This window comes from Lepidothrix coronata, unplaced genomic scaffold, assembly GCF_001604755.1.
Source record: "Lepidothrix coronata isolate B3197 unplaced genomic scaffold, Lepidothrix_coronata-1.0 Scaffold90, whole genome shotgun sequence".
Lineage (NCBI taxonomy): Eukaryota > Metazoa > Chordata > Aves > Passeriformes > Pipridae > Lepidothrix > Lepidothrix coronata.
Genome location: NW_016690270.1, coordinates 1,271,299 through 1,287,036, shown reverse-complemented (window position 1 = coordinate 1,287,036; position 15,738 = coordinate 1,271,299). Strand labels below are relative to the sequence as shown.

Here is a 15,738-nt window from a genome sequence, read left to right as displayed (position 1 = left end):
GGAGGGATGCTGGGGGCGACGCAGGGTCCTGCCGGAGGGGTATGTTGAGGGAGGTGTTGGGGGGTGGGGGCGCCGCTGACCCTGCCAGTGGGAGATGCAGTGAGGGGGAGATGCAAGGGGTGTGTGCGACACGGTGCCACTGTGTGGTGCCTTCTGAGCCACCGGAGGTGACCGGTGCTGTGGCACCAGCTTTTGTCCCCCAGGACACCGGGCAGCCAACCTGCTGCAGGGTGGGGAGGGGGGGCAGCAAGCTGTACCCCCAACCCCGCAGGACCGGGCTCAGCTCCTGCAGCCTCCACCTTCTCTTTTCCAGCCGGCTGTCCCTGGTTGAACTGGTCAGACAGAGCAGCCGAGCGGCAGTCGCCAGCCCCGGGGCTGTGCCCACACTGACCCCCCGGATGCAGTTCCTCCCACACACCCCCCTGCTCCCCGCGTGGGGCACCTCCCACCCTGAAAACGTAGTGCTCCAGCCCTGGACCGCAGTGTTGGTCCTGAGTGATGCTGGGCCGGCCCTGAGGTGTCCCTGGGGGCCCAGCCCAGCCCCCAGCACCATGCCCTGCTTCACCCTCAGCCTGTGCCATGGCTGTCACCTCGGCGTGACCCTTCATACCCACAGCCACCACGGTTCTGCCAGGGCAAACAGCATCCTTGGTCAAGAAACGTGGGGGTGTCATGGTCCCAACTACCCCTGGCAGGGCAGGTGACATCATAGCATCCCCTTCCCACCTGGTGCCTCAGCCATGCACGGCACCACAGACACCTTGTCCTGCCAGTCCTCATGTCACTCTGTCACTTCACACCTACAGCCACCTCTCCCTTGTTGCAGCAAGATGCCAAGCCTGGGCAGGCAGCACCTCTGACATGCACCCCACATGCCTAAAGGTGCCCTGGGAGCTTGGACTAGCAGTAAGGGGACAGCAAGGGTAGCTCCCCTGGGAGCTACCAGCTCTGGCCATGAGGTGGTGGCAGCCCTCTGCCACCCATCCTCAGGCTCAAGGAGGAGTTGCCCTGAGCCCACCAGTGCTGGGGCTGCTCCGCAGCAGAGGAGGGTCCCATGGGCACCATCCTGCTCCTTGTGGCACCCTGTGGCTCTGGGGAAGGCATGAGGATGCCTCAGGAGAGGCTTATGACCTCTCAAGCCCCCAGCACAGTGCATCAGCATCTCCAGGGAGTGTTGCCCACAGTGATCTCCCCATGGCCCATTACAGGGCCCAGGTTGTGTGGCACATCAGTGGACAAAGGGGAAAGAAGGGCAGTTCTCTGGGCAGGAAAGCTGGAGAGTATCTTCAGGGGGTTGGGGAGGATTGCTCAGGTCCACTGGCCTCCTGATTCCCAAACCCAAGGGAAGGAAGGTGGGACATGAGCACCAGAAGGACCTGGAGGGCTCCCAACAGGCTGGGCACACGGCAGGGGCTGAGGGTGTCACCCACTGAGGGCACCTCTCCCGTCAGTGGCATAGCCCAGGTGCATGGACTGACCACGATGCTTCCCTGAGTGCTGCTGTGGGTCTGCAGGGAAAGGAGACCTGGGAAAGGGGATGCTCAGTGTGGTCCATGCCAGACAGCTCTGTCAGGCATCTCTCAGATCCCCTGGGATGGGGAGAGCCATGGATGGGCTGCACATGGCTTGGGCAGGAGACTCCCAAGTGCCACAGGCCCTCCCCATCAGCCCTTAGTCTGTGGCCCAGGGCAGGGCACAGTGCTGGCATGTCCCACCCTGCTCCAAGGGCACCTCCATTGCAATGATGAATGGAAAAAGCTTCCCCAGTGGCAGGTTTCCAACCACAGGCACTGGCAGCCCAGGCCTGGGCATGGAGGAGCCCCGGGCTCAGCCCTTGGCTGGATGCAGGTTCAGGTCCTGTCTGCTCTCCCTGGTGGTCTTGGCTTGCCCCGTGGCAGTGATGGCAGGGGCTGCTCCCAGGCATGGGGACGGCCCTGTGGGATGCTGTGCCCAAGGAAACAAAAGGGCCTGGCAGCACCCAGCACTCGTGACTGTGCTGCAGAGGAATGAAGCTGGGGCAGGTGATCAGCTGGCGTGACCTGGTGCCTCCTGGCTGGCACGCTGGCCCTGCCTGCCCCAGGGCCAGGGGATGTGACAAGGGGGACGGGACATGAGCCACCCTGCCCTTGCTTGTCCATGTGCCAAGGTAGAGCATCCACGTTTGCAACAGCCTGTCACTGTGACACAGGAGGTGGTTTGCTGCCAGCTGCCAGTTTGAAGTGACAAAGAGCCAGAGGTGGCTGTGAGATGCCAGGGTCTGCCCACAGTGCCCGGGTTTGCCTCAGCCTGCATGTGGCATGGACGTGGCTAGCTCAGCAAAGTACCAGCACCGGGCAAAGGTGTACCAAGCTGTTGGCTGGGACTGCCCTGGGTCCCCCCGCCAGCACAGGACTAAAACCAGCAGGAATGTACCTTGAGAGGGCCCAAGGGCCAGAGGGGCAAGAGCCACCAAGGTAATTCTCAAAATGCATCCCACAACTCTGCCTTGCCCCTTGGCACATGTCCCTGGTGTAAGGGTCTGCCTGTGCCAGGCACCTGTGACTTGGCAGGAAATGGGCCATCAGGGCTCTGCAGCCTGTCCTAGACCTTTCCCGGGCAAAATCGACCCATTCTGACAGACAGAGCAGCAATTCTCAGGTGCCCACCCCGTCTCTGCTCCATCCCCACCTGAATCTCATCCCAGCATGTGTCCCACTTGGTCACAGGGTCTCTCTTCCTGCTCTGGGAGAAGCTGTGCCAGGGCCATCCCGAGCCTGTGTTCCAGGCATGGCCAAGCACCCCCCCACAGACCTGCTGAGTGCAAGGGCTGGGCTGCCCATCCGGGCACCCACACCCTGGGGCAGCGTTGTGGCCCCTTTGCCGCGGGCAGAGCCCCAGGCAGGGATCTGCAGCCCCCAGGGCCAGCTCTGGCTCCAGGGATGTTTTTGGCTGCGGGAGCTGAGTGAACCTGCTGCTGTGAGCAAACAAACACGGGCCGGGCAAACGGCAGCAGAGAAAAGAGCCCGTGAAGGCAGTGTGGGTGAAACTCTGGGCACCGGCGGGGCACGGGCTCTGACAATGATTAAACTGGCCAACCCAGCTTTCCCGGCAAGGCAGCACAGGGCTGGGACCCTGTGCTATTATGCAAATCACCTGGATCTGGGAGCATGAACGTTTGCGGCTGGAATTCCCCTCAGGCTGCCAGATTGTTACGCCGCCCAAGCTATAAAAGCAGAGACGAGGGCAGGGCTTGCCCATCGGCACCAGCCTCCCGGGGTTCATGAGCAGTGGCTAGCGGCCAGGCAGGGCTCCGACTCCCCTTGTTCCTCTCTGGATTAGCCGCCGCTCCGGGGTTTGCCATCGCAGAAGGTACCAAAGCTATTTTTGGCCGAGGCCTGTTGACGTCCCCCAGCCCAGGACAGACGCTTTGCTCCCCTCCCTGCGCATCTTCGCTCTCGCCGGGGGAAGCGCTTGGTCTTTTCTTGCTCCACGCCTGCTCTCCCACCGCAGCTGCCGGCCCTTTGTGGGGACAGCGGGTGCCCTCCGGCCCCCAGCCAACACCAAGACTTGGCTCTTTTACGAGGGCCGGGCAGGGGCTTGGTCCCCTTCTGGCTTCAGAGTTACTGGGATGTGCTTCTTGCGACTGGTCGAGAGGACTGGAGCCGCCGGCACTGGAGCCCCAGCAGCGGGGCAGCCGGCTGTGCCATGGGGCTCGGGAGCGTGCGGGGCCGAGTGCCCGTCCCCACGGAGGGGCTGTGCCACACTGTTCTCTGACAGCCACTCGCTGTCCGCTCACGGTGGCTGCCGGCGGGGCGAGGCCGGGCTGCTGGGGACAGGGCTCTTTGCAAACAGGGTGACGCCACGTCCCCGGTTTGCTCCGGCTCAGCCTCCCTCTCTCCCGGCCCCCGAGGAGGTGGTGAGTCAGGCCCCAGCCCCAGCTGGCAGGTGCTGGGTGGATGTTTCTGGCAGAAGTGACCTGAGAGGTGACGATGGGTGGAGGGAGGGACAGCCCGACCTCACCCAGCCCGGTCCCGGGGTGCCGCGGGCCCGGGTCCTCCCGCCTCCGTGGGGCCGGGGCTCACTGTCATCTCTCGGCACAGAGCTCGATGGCAGGATCTTGTGAGATCAGCAACATCTTCTCTAACTACATCAGCGCCATGTACCAACCAGAGGAGGTGCAGCCAACCTTGGACATGCTGGGACACCTTGGGGAGGACAGCAGCCTGGGGCTTAGCCTCCCCAGCAGCCAGCCCCCAGCACAGAGCACAGGTAGGACCAGGGGAGTGGCAGCGGCAGCACCAGGGAGCCGGCACTCGAGGCAGTGCCACTGGCTGGGAAGAGCACTGCAAGGTCCTTGTCCCACTGGGACAGATCGGCAGCTTCCACCATGCTGCAGCTTCCCCATGGAAAGGCCAAAGGGCTGTGGCAGGAGGCCCTGGGTGGCACAAGGCATGGCTGCTGGGGGCACACCTGACTAATACAGGTGATGGGGGAACCACAGTCCCCCTACTCCAGCACAGCAGAGGGGACAGGCTGCCAGGGCTCACCAGGAGCAGTTTGGCAGTGGTCCTGGTGATGGGGGACCATTATGGGATGGTGCTGGGGGAGGCATGGGGAGCACACCATGAGAGCAGGGTAGATCCCAAGGTGAACAGGATGAATGGCACCGAAACCAGCGCAGGGGAGAGTGTGGGGTCATCACTGTCTTCAGGGCAGGGCGCTAAGGACCCTTTAGTCCCACAGCCCTTCAAGTCCAAGGCCTGCTGCATCCCACAAGATTGCCACTGGACCGGACTCTGTGCCCAGTGGCCACTGGCAGCCTGCACATGGCACTGGCACAGCCACCCTGCCCTAAGTCCCACTCTCCATCCCTTGCAGACAAGCCCGAGTGGTTCAGTGAGCTCCCGTACTTCTGGACCAAGGTGCAGGTGCTAGAGTGGATCAGCTACCACGTGGAGAAGAACAAGTACGATGCCAGCTCCATTGACTTCTCCTGCTGCAACATGGACGGGCACGCGCTCTGCCACTGCACCAGGGACCAGATGCGCCTCATCTTTGGGCCCCTGGGGGACGAGCTCTACGACCGCCTGCACGAGATCAGTGAGTGTCCCAAGGTCTCCTTCATGCCCAGGCCTGGCAGCTCAAAGCATGAGACTGAGAGACCCCCACTAGCCCGGGATCCTCTGCTTCCCAGGCACTGCAGAGGCTGTGTGCGGGGATATGGGGGCACAGATCAGAGTCCAGGCAGGGCTGTGCTCAGCTCCCAGTATGTGCCATTCCCCTCCATACAGAATAGGCCTCACTAATCCAAATCCTCCACCCCCACAGCCTCTGACGAGCTGAACTGGATCATTGACTTGTTGGAAAAAGAGGATGCGACTTCCCAGACCTTTCTGGACCCCGTCCCTCCGGGTAAGAGAGGGGTCCTGGCCAAGCCTTCTCCTCAGGGACCATGTGCTGACAGCAGCAAGGCTAACCCCTTATTCCCTTTTCTGCCCCTTCCAGAGCTAGGAAATCCCTGTGCCAAGGACTCCCTGGAGGACATGAAGCCCACAAACCCTTTCCTATCCACAGACTTCACCTGCTTGCCTGGTGCCATGTCCCCAGGCAGCTCTGATGTCTCAGGTCAGTATTTTGCCAAAGGTGGATTTGGGTCTTCCAGAAGTCTAATGGTGGAGGAGGTGGCAGGGGAAACACCTCCAGATGCCAGCAGCAGGTGGTCTGAGCCCTGTCCCTTTGCCTCTCAGGGCCTGTGATGTCCCACAGCCCCAACTCTCAGGACTCCGGTGGAAGTGACCTCGACCTCGACACCACGGAAGCAAAGCTCTTCCCTGACGGTGAGTTGTTTGCTTCCCGACAGGAGCTGGGAGGGGAGGGCTGGCTCCAGGGACCCTTCTGCATATCCCACCTGGCAATGATTCAGGGACAACACCTGAACACCCATCCTCACACCGGGAAGGAGGGAAGGGTCTCTTTCCCTGAGTGCTCTGCTTCTGTTTCTCTCCATCGAGCAGGGTGATGGTGCAGGCTCTGGGCAGGGCTGGGATAGCTGGGCAGTGATTCTGGTGGGAAGGGGTGGATAGTGGCAGATGAATGAAGGCTGCAGCCAGAGATCCTGGGCATGCAAATCAGTGTTCAGTATTGATCCCAGCTGGTGATGATACTGGGAACAGCAGGAATGTAAAGCAGCAGTAGGGCTTGGGGAAGGAACAGCATGCTCCCCTAAGCATGGTGTCACAGATGAGGGTGGGATGAGGCTGGAGAGAATGAGGAGACCTTGCTCTCAGAGACTATTTCCCTACTACCTGGGCCTGAAAAGAGGGTGCAGTCCCTCCTGTCTCTCCCCACCCTGAACCAGCTCTCCCCTGTGCTTCTGCTGCTGAGGAGCACATCCCTGTGCCAAAGGAGGGGGCTGCATCCTGGCATGATGCCCTGCCCAACCTGACGTGTGCCCCTCTCTGTGTGCACAGACGACTTCACAAGCAGCAAGAAAGGGGACAGCAAACACGGCAAGCGGAAACGGGGACGGCCCCGAAAACTCAGCAAGGAGAGCAAAGACTGCCTGGAGAACCGGAAGGGCAAGCACTGTACGTGAACCCTCTGGCCTGGGAGCTTGGACTGCCTCCCTCTGCTTGGCTCCACTTGGGATGATGGGAGGAAGGTCCATGTCTGCTGGCCATGGCCCTTGGCCACGGGGCGTTTAGGGAGATCCAAAGTGCAGGACCTTCCCTCCTCTAGAGCTCACTCTCCTCTTTCAGCCCCAAGAGGTACCCACCTGTGGGAGTTCATCCGGGACATCCTGATCCACCCCGAGCTCAATGAGGGGCTAATGAAGTGGGAGGACCGGCGGGAAGGGGTCTTCAAGTTCCTGCGCTCGGAAGCGGTGGCTCAGCTCTGGGGCCAGAAAAAGAAAAACAGCAGCATGACCTACGAGAAGCTGAGCAGAGCCATGCGGTGAGTTCCCTCCCCTGTCCTGGGGGACCTGCCCCACATGGCTGGGTCAGCCCCACCAGGGCTCAGCCTAATCCCCCCAGCACGTGGGGCTGTGTCCAGAGCCTTGATTCCACCTCCACCTCCTGCAGATATTACTACAAACGAGAGATCCTGGAGAGAGTCGATGGGCGGCGGCTGGTGTACAAATTTGGGAAGAATTCCAGTGGCTGGAAGGAGGAGGAGGTGCTCAACAGGAACAAGGAGCTGTAGGAGTCCTGGATGAGCCAGGGTCTGATGAGCCCCTCGGGGGGGCTCCTTGGCAGGAAACTTTGCCTGTAGCTGTATCTGGAAGCTGTTGCTCCGTGCAGTGTGTGGAACTCCGACCCTTGCATGGGCACGCTCGTGTGTGCTGGTGACCGCCAGCACTGAGGTGTTTAGAGCCAATATTTTGGCTCCAGTAGGTTATTGTGAACTGTGACTTCCCTTGCTGGTTTTGTACCTCCGATTTGGAGCCACAGGGACTGTGCCTGTTTCAAAGCCTGAACAGATGCAAAGGGGAAGAGAAGTTCGAGCAGCAGCTGGTCCCACCGTGAGAGCCCAGCAGGTCTCCTGCTGTCACCCATCTCCTGCCTGGGCAGAGGGGCAGCACCTCTGTGTCACCTGTGACTGGACATTGTCCCAGCTGTGGGGTCCTCCCTCTCCTTGTGCCGTGCCAAAGGTGCCCCTCGTCCTTGTTTGCTCCACGTGGGTTGGGTGAGGCCCCCTCTGTAGCAGCTTCTCGGTGTGGCACCTGCTGAGAGAAGATGGGAACGTTGTGGAGCTTCACCTGGCCCCAGAGAGCCCTCAGTGGGGAGAGGACAGGATCAAGCAGGGCCATACCTCCAGTCTGGCTACCTCTGTCTAGAAACAGGCCTTTTCCCTAGAAGTAGCATCTAATTTATGTAAGACGCCAAAGAAACACAGAGTGAATGTACAGATATATTTTTTCATAAGTGAGATGTTCCTGTGTGAGAGTGTGCAGTGTGGGGCACACAGGTGTGTGGTGGTAGGTGGTGATGCTCAGCTGGACTGAAGTGATGTCACAGGGCACAGACTGGTGCTGTGCCCACCGCAGAGGGGGATGCCAGCCCAACCTGCAAGGTGCATGTGGTTTCCTCCTTTTCAAATGGGAACATAACATGAATAAATTTTTGGTTTGTTGGGTTTATTTGTACCTACCTGTCATTTTCCTTGTTTTTCTTAAAGAGCTGGTAGGGACCAGGCTTGTGTTATCTGGGTTGTCCCAGGGCAAGAACCCTCTCTGCCACCATCTCCTGCCTGCTGGGGCCTGGATTGGCCTGGTTATCCTGTCACAGGGTCTTCCTCAGGCTGAGGGGGGGTTTGTCCCAGGCTGCTGGGAGTGAGATCTGGAAGCCTTGGCTCAAAGCCATGCAGGGGCATCTTACACAGGCCCCCAAACCTTGACCTTTCAGAAATGTAGCCCTGGCACTCACCTTTCCTGGACTGCTGCAAACTAGAGTTTGCCAGTCACAGCCTGATAGGAAGCAAAGTCCTGGGTGGTCTGGGGAGGGCATCTCTCAGCTCTTTCCATTACTATCCCCAGCCTGGCTGGGGGTCACAGGCTGTGGGAGCACCTTCAGCCCCTCTCTGGCCAGTGAGACATGAAGGGACAGCAAGAAGCAGCACAGGTACTGCAAAATGTTTCAGGCTTGCTCGTCTTCCAGCCTGGCTGTTTGCTGGCCTCTCCTAGGACCTGGGTGCCTTCAAGGACCATATTTCAGTGGGAAGGACCACGATGGCCTGGCAGTGTGGGCAGCCCATTATCTAGCTCTTCTTGCCCAATGCCAGCCTCCCCCAGCCAGCCCAGCTGTGAGGAGGCAGGGAGGGTGTCCCAGAGGTGCTGGGAGCATCTCTCCAATTTACAGGCTATGTCTGTAGGGTGGCAAGAAGGAATTCAGGGGCTTGGAGGCCAGGCAGACTCTCAGATAGGTTTCTACCATGAGCTTGGCAAACAGTGGTCCACGCATGGCTCCCGGCTGGCACAGACTGCCTGCATTTCATGACAAGTCTTTCTGAACACTGTTGGGCACCAGGGGATGTTGGTGCCACCCTGAGCTCCTGCTGGTGCTCAGGGCCTGATGAATGTGGGCATGCAGAGGACAGAACTCTCATTTCCTGCTCCCCGCAAGGGGAAAAGCCCTGTGACCAACCTCGGAGCTTGGACCTGGACCAGGTCTGGGATGCCCAGGCAAAAGCTGTGCCACATCCTTCTGAAGAGTCTCAGCCAGTGCCTAGAGGGACTAAGGAGGGGAGCCAGACCACCAGCAGGAGGGTGGTGAGAGGAAGTTTTGGGGTGCATCTCGGCAGTAAAGGTGCCTTGCAAAGCCTGAGGTGACTTTTTGGCAGGAGGCTCCAGCCATTACCATAGACTCTTAGAATGGTTTGGGTTGGAAGGGACCTTAAAGCTCATCTCACTCAAGCTCCTGCCACGGGCAGGACACCTTCCACTAGCCCAGGTTGCTCCAAGCCCCATCCAACCTGCCCTTGGACACTTCCAGGGATGGGGCAGTCACAGAGTCTCTGGGCAACCTGTGCCAGGGCCTCACCACCCTCACAGAGAAGAATTTCTTTCTAATATCTAATTGAAATCTCTCCTCTTTGAGTTTAAAACAATTTCCCCTTGTCCTATTACTATCTGCCCATGTTCCCCAACTGCCCTTCATTACTGCCAGAGACATCGTTCTGTTAAACATTCCCCATCCCACACCTGCAAGAGTGTGACCCAATGCAAAAGAGAGCAGCAAGCCCTTCAAAGCAAGGTCTCACATGGACCATCTGGGCTGTCCCCCCTGAGCTGTGCTGGCTGCAGCAGCTGGAACTGGTCCCAGCCTGCCCGGCCTCAGCTTAAGCGTGAGGTTGGTGGCTTGGAGCATCCTCCTGGAGATGCTGCAGTAACATCAAGGGCGTGACCCAGCTGCTTTGCAGGGCCAGGAGGTGCCCGTGGGAAAGATCCAACCTCTTTTGGGTGGGTTCAAGTGCTCTTTATGCGGGGAGTTGCCCTGCTGGTCCACCTGGGATACCTTGTCTCATATGGAAAGACCTCCACTCCTTGCCTTCCGATGTGCCGGGCTGGAGCTGTACTACTCCCAGATCCACATTCTGGGATGAGGCCATCAGGGCTGCCCTGTGGTGCAAGAAGAGGTCCCAGTCCCTGGGTGTGAACCTGGAGCCAGCCCGTGGTCTGGGCTGCAGCCAGACCTCCGCCAGGTTCCTTGCGCAACCCTCCCCAGGGAACAGGTTTTCCCGGCTGGTGTCTGCTGGCTCCAGCGAGAGGAGGGTGCTCCAGGCCCATCCCTGACCTCCTGGAGCTCCTGCAGGGAGCAGGCTGGATGTGGTGGCAGGAGGGACAGTGCTGAGGTGCTTGCTGCCCACACAAGTGGCACACCTGGGAGAGGGCTTGGATGGCGCTTGGTGGCAACCAGCAGGTCCAGGAGGAGACACGGCGAGCGGGGCAAGCCCAGCCCTGGGCCAGGTCTCACAGGAGCCGGCTGTGCTCCTGGCTGCTGTCCCTGAAGTTTGGGGTTGTGGGCGAGGTGTTTATTCTCCGTCAATAGATAACCCCAGCAGGCTGGCAGTGAGAGGGGAGCACTTTGTCACGCAGCCTGGTGCCCTGCCAAGCGTGCCTTGTTTGCTCAAGCAGTTTCATTTCTTTCCCGCTGCAGTTTGTGTTACCTAACTGGCCTGGGACAATGTTTAACCAGCACCCACAGCAGCAGGGAACCTGTCTGCCTCGCCTCCTGTGCCCCCCGTGTCCCCACTGCCCACCCCGTCACTCCACTGCCGTCGCTGAGTGGAGGGACACCGGTCAGGAGGCTTGGGCAGAGGCTGTGGATCACAGAGTGGTTTGGAAGGGAACTTAGACCACCTTGTTCCACTCCCTCTGCCATGTGCAGGGACATCTCCCACTAGCCCAGGTTGCTCCAAGCCCCGTCCAACCTGGCCTTGGATACTCCCAGGGATGGGGCAGCCACAGCTTCTCTGGGCAACCTGTGCCAGGGCCTCCCCACCCTCACAGGGAAGAATTGTCTCCTAAAATATAATCTAACCCCACCCTCTGTCAGTATGAAGGTATCCCCCTTGTCCCTTGGGGTCCCCAGCTGTGTGGGCACCCTGTGACAGAGGAGGAGGAGGCAGGGGTGTGTGGGCACAGGCGGGGAAATCAGACCCTGCAGCCTCTCATGAAATCTGTGTTGGTCTGTGGGACAAAGCCAGGGAGGACTGGAGGAGAGAGAGCAAGGCCAGAGACATGCACACACACTGACACACCAACATACAGGCACACACTCAGGGCAACCCCTACAGTGACCTCCAAGTCCAGAGTGAGCCACTGCAGCAGAGCCTCTTGGCACACTGGCATGAAAAATAGATGATTTATTTAGTTTTTTATTCTCCTTGGAGGTGCCTGGATTTTATGACTGTGGCAAGCCATGACAAGAATTGGAGAAAAAGAGGATTTTCCTTCAAAACAACCTCCCCTCTCATATTTATCCTGGGTCTGCTGGAAGACTTTTCCCATCAGGTTGAACATGTTTCTGCAATGCAGTTCCCATGGAAATGTCTCGGTCACCCTTCAAGTCTGATCATTAAAGTGTGTTTTCTCTCCCTCAAGACTCCCCAAAGGGACACACATGGCTGGTCCCTGGTCCCAGTTAGGGAAGAGGAGGGCAGTTTGCCCTGGCCAGCACTTGCCTGGAAGCCGGGGCTCAGAGCAGGGTGCTGTGGCTGAAATGTCCTGAGTGGGAGCTGAGAAATGGGGTGAGGGGAGAGGCTTCGTCCGAGCCAGCAGGAAGGTGTTCAGTGTCCCACATGCCAGACCATGAACTGCCCCTGAGCACAGCAGCACGACCTGATTTTCCAGCCAAGCCAGACTGTGGCCATCCTTGAGCAGATCAGGGTAGATGGGAATGTGGTGGGGACGGGGACAGCCTGCGGGAGGCAGGGACCATCTCCTTGGTTCCCATTGCTCCCACTGCTCCCTGCAGTCCCTGCTGGCTGTCACCCTTCCTTGTCCTCCTGCCTCTGGCTCAGCATGATCAGGGAGCAGGACTGACCCCCATACTGGGAGTGACTGGGGGTGAGGGCTCCCAGCTGCTGTCCCATTGCCACGTGCAAAGGAGCTCCCAGCAGCACAGGGATGGAGACTGACCCCAGATCCACAGAGGGGGCAGGAGGAGAGAGTGCAGGTCTGGGGCCAGGGCAGCACCCTGACCCAAAAGGAAGGTTGGTTCAAAATGTTCAATGTCTCCTTTCCTTGGGGGAAACATCCCTTTGGTGGGACATTTCTTTAGTTTGTTCCTCCTGGGGTGCCTGGTTCAGGTGGGAATTAGCCCTTCCAACACTGGGAGCAAGCTTGCAGAGTGAAAGAAAGGTGTGTGAATTGTTGGGTCTCGTCCTCCTAAAAGCATCCAGAGAAAAAAACCTTGGAAGCCTGTGGGAGAGGTGCCTGTGGTGCAGCTGTGACAAGAAACCCTCTCCCCACTGGATTTCACCTGGCACTGCCCTGATCAACATCAGGCTTGCTTCATGCCACCCAGCCTGATATCTCCCAGGTTTTAGGACTGGCTGTACCTGGAGGAGGTGTGCAGGATTCGGCATGGACAGATCCAGGCTCCAGAGTACCCAGACTCTGACATGGAAGTTGTTAGAAAGCAAAAGTGTCGGGAAATTTATGCTGCCCAACTGTTTTGGGTGCTTTTCCAGGAAACTAACAATCAGCTGGCACAAACATGCTGGGAAAAGTCTCCTTCTGATGGGACAGGAGAGCACCACCCCCGCTGACCTGGGAGCAGCCAAGGTCAGTGCTCAGGGATGGCAGAGCAAGGAAGCCACTGTTACATACCTGCACTTCCAGAACTGGAACTGCAGAGGGGAGAACTCTCACTCCGGTGGGATGTGGGGGGGCAGAGTTGTTGCCCAGGGGACCCACATCACACAGGAGCTGGACAGGACAGCACTGCCAGGGGTTTGCAGCAGGGTGCTGCCACGACAGGCTCTAACCCAGCCCGGTTTCAGGGCTGGGCTGGCATGCCCAGGGCTGGGCAGGCCCCCTGGGGCTGCATCCCTCCTCCCCAGGGTAACTGCAGTTACCTGGGCTCCCAGGACACACTTCCCCTCCCTCACAGCCCTTTGATAGTCACTCCTATCAGTAGCTGCCAGGGCTGCCTGCTTGGCCAGGGCAGCTGCCTGCTGATGGGAGCTCTTCTGGTAACCCTGGGCTGTTTGGATGTCTAACAAGAGAATGGTTGTTCCCACTGGAGGAAAGGGGAACTGCTCAGTGACTGCCTGGAACCAGAGACAGCTGGCAGCCAGTGACACCAGGGAGCACCCCCAGAGCATGGGGGTACCACCCTGGGGAATGGGGGTACCACCCTGGGACACGCCACATGCCTCTGCCTGTTCATGCCCATCTTCCCCTCTCCCTGTGGCCAGCATTGCATCCCACCTAGCCCTTGCCTCCAGCCAGAGCTCCCAGGGTCTGTACTAGCATGTCCTTTGCTTGCACATCCAGGATGGGACTGGAGGGTTCAGGCTCCCCAACGGTTGGCTCTTGGTTGCCCCCTTGGGTGATTTGGCACCATTTTCTCTGCAGCCTGGTGTCCTGTCACCCATGGGGAGGGATTGTCCCAGCCCCGTGTCACCTGTGCTGTGCTTCCCGCTTCTCTGGGACCAGGACTCTGCTGGAGGCTCCTGCTGACCACAGTGGCTGGTCCCTGCTCCTCAGGGACAGACTTAGTGAACAGGTTGCCCAGAGAAGCTGTGGCTGCCTCATCCCTGGAAGTGTTCAAGGGCTTGGAGCAACCTGGTCTAGTGGAAGGTGTCCCTGCCCATGGCAGGAGGTTGAATGAGATGAGCTTTAAGGTCCTTTCCAACCCAAATTTCTTCCCAATATCCCATCTAACCCTGCTCTCTGGCAGTGGGAAGCCATTCCCCCTTGTCCTGTCACTCCGGGCCCTTGTCCAAAGTCCCTCTCTTGCCCTTTAGGCACTAGAAGGGGCTTTCAGACCTCCCCAGAGCCTTCTCTTCTCCAGGCTGAACAATCCCAAATTCTCTCAGCCTTTCCTCATAGCCCATCTCCCAGCTCAACCCCTCCCACAGCCCCTAGAAGAGCACAGTCCCAGAGACCACGGCCGTGCATCAGGGCAGGGTGACACACCTGCCACCCCAGGGGATGTGTCCTGTCACCAGACACCAACATCAGAGGTTTCCAGCTGCCTGGGGTGCCCGTTCAGCAGGACAGGGATGGCTGTGCCCCACGATCTGCGGGCACACCCGCTGAGCACGAGACGTGCTCTTGCGTCAGCCCAGCTCTCTGCCAAAGCCCCGGGGCAAAGGTCTGCTCAGGGTTCAGGTGGCAGAGCTCCCTCCATCCCCAAAGGATGGGGGTGAGCCAGGGAGATGAAGAGCCTGGTTGAGGTGAGCTCAGGATCCGGTCCTGGTCATCCCAACAGAAAACCTTGAAGGATGTCCCTTCATGTTAGTCTGGCTGGGGGCAAATCCCCCAGCCTGGGCTTTTCTCATCCAGGGGACTGACCTCTGGGGTGGCCAGGTCTTTGCTGCCACAACACACACCAGGGCAAGGTGACCCTGGACAGCTCTGGCCTCAGCTGGGGCGTGTCCAGCTGGCTGAGGGGATGCCATTGTGGTGGTGGCAGCTCCTGTGTGATCCTCAGGCTCCCTGGAGAGCTGGCACTCCTCCAGCCTTTGCCTTCAGGACTGCAGGTGAGCAAGTCCAGGCCTGAACCTGCTCTCGGGCAAAGGGTGGGTCTGATGAGAGGATCTCATCGCTCCAGGCCTTTTTAAAAGGAGCTGAGTTTCAGAGAGTGCTTTGTGGGAGCCACAAACACCACTGCCATTACATAAGGCATGTTTGGGGAGGGGGGGAGGCAGCAGAGTAAACTGAGAAGAAGCCCAGGGAGGTGCAAAACCAGAGATTTTGGGGCCAGGTCCTCAGGGCTGAGACAGTTATCCTGTCCCCATGGGATCTGCATTGTCCCAGGACCATACCCCACCAGGACAACAAGAGCCTTGGTGCTTTGTGAGCTCAAGCAGCACCTGACCCAGTGGGCACAGTGTGGCTGGTGCCATCAGGAGATCTGCACAGGCTGTGGAGATGCCAGAGCTGCTGCCTGTCCCAGTTTTCTTCCTTGTGTATTCTCAGTGTACCCAGCTGAGCACAGTGAGCCCTGTCTCTGTCTGTCTCTGGGCTCCAGCTGGTGGCTTCTGAGGTGCTGCCTTGTCAGGAGCCAGGCCAGAGCAGGCAGCAGGTCCACCAGGATGGACAGAAAGTGTCTGGCCCCAGGTCAACTTCTGGCAGCAACCAGGATGTTCTGGGCAGGATCCAGAGGGGCAAGTGGGCACTGAGTTCCCCAGGATGTGCAGGAGAAGCCCTTTTCCTCCTCCCCCCCAACAGGCTGGTGGGATCCATGTGCAAGAAACCCTTCTCCAGCAATGGGACTAAGAGGGAGGGTGTCCTGGGATGTGCCTCAGGGGTTCTTTGAGCACAGCAGGAGAGGAGGTGGACACATGGAGGGGCTGAGTGTCTGTCCCCTCTCCTTGGACGCATTCAGGGAAGCCCTGAGGCTTCCTGGGGACTCTGGCCCCCGAGCCATGCTGGGGGGCAGGTCCCAAGGTTCACCCTAGCTGTGGGCAGGTCCTCAGCCTTTGTGCAGAGACCCAACCCTCTTGCATCCTCCCTTCCCAGCAGTGACGGTGGCAGGCGGTGGCAGGAGTCCAGCCCCACCTGTCTGACAGGTAGAGCAAGGGTGG

At 59.3% G+C, this 15,738-nt stretch overlaps 1 protein-coding gene across 1 annotated transcript; it reads left to right on the top strand.

The window, feature by feature from the left end:
• Positions 1-3,238: 3,238 nt before the first annotated feature.
• Positions 3,239-8,109, top strand: ELF3 (E74 like ETS transcription factor 3). Its single transcript, XM_017821326.1, has 9 exons — positions 3,239-3,348; positions 4,080-4,248; positions 4,858-5,079; positions 5,308-5,391; positions 5,485-5,604; positions 5,727-5,816; positions 6,450-6,566; positions 6,738-6,933; positions 7,062-8,109. The coding sequence occupies exons 2-9, from the start codon at positions 4,086-4,088 to the stop codon at positions 7,180-7,182; spliced, it is 1,113 nt and encodes a 370-aa protein (XP_017676815.1). The 5' UTR covers positions 3,239-3,348; positions 4,080-4,085; the 3' UTR covers positions 7,183-8,109.
• Positions 8,110-15,738: the final 7,629 nt, after the last annotated feature.

Bases quoted from the DNA above. Each gene is read 5' to 3' on its own strand.
- ELF3 (XM_017821326.1), top strand. From the start codon at position 4,086: ATGGCAGGATCTTGTGAGATCAGCAACATCTTCTCTAACTACATCAGC. The intron at 5,605-5,726 runs GTCAGTATTTTG...TTTGCCTCTCAG, and splicing joins AGGCAGCTCTGATGTCTCAG to GGCCTGTGATGTCCCACAGC. The intron at 5,817-6,449 runs GTGAGTTGTTTG...CTGTGTGCACAG, and splicing joins AGCAAAGCTCTTCCCTGACG to ACGACTTCACAAGCAGCAAG.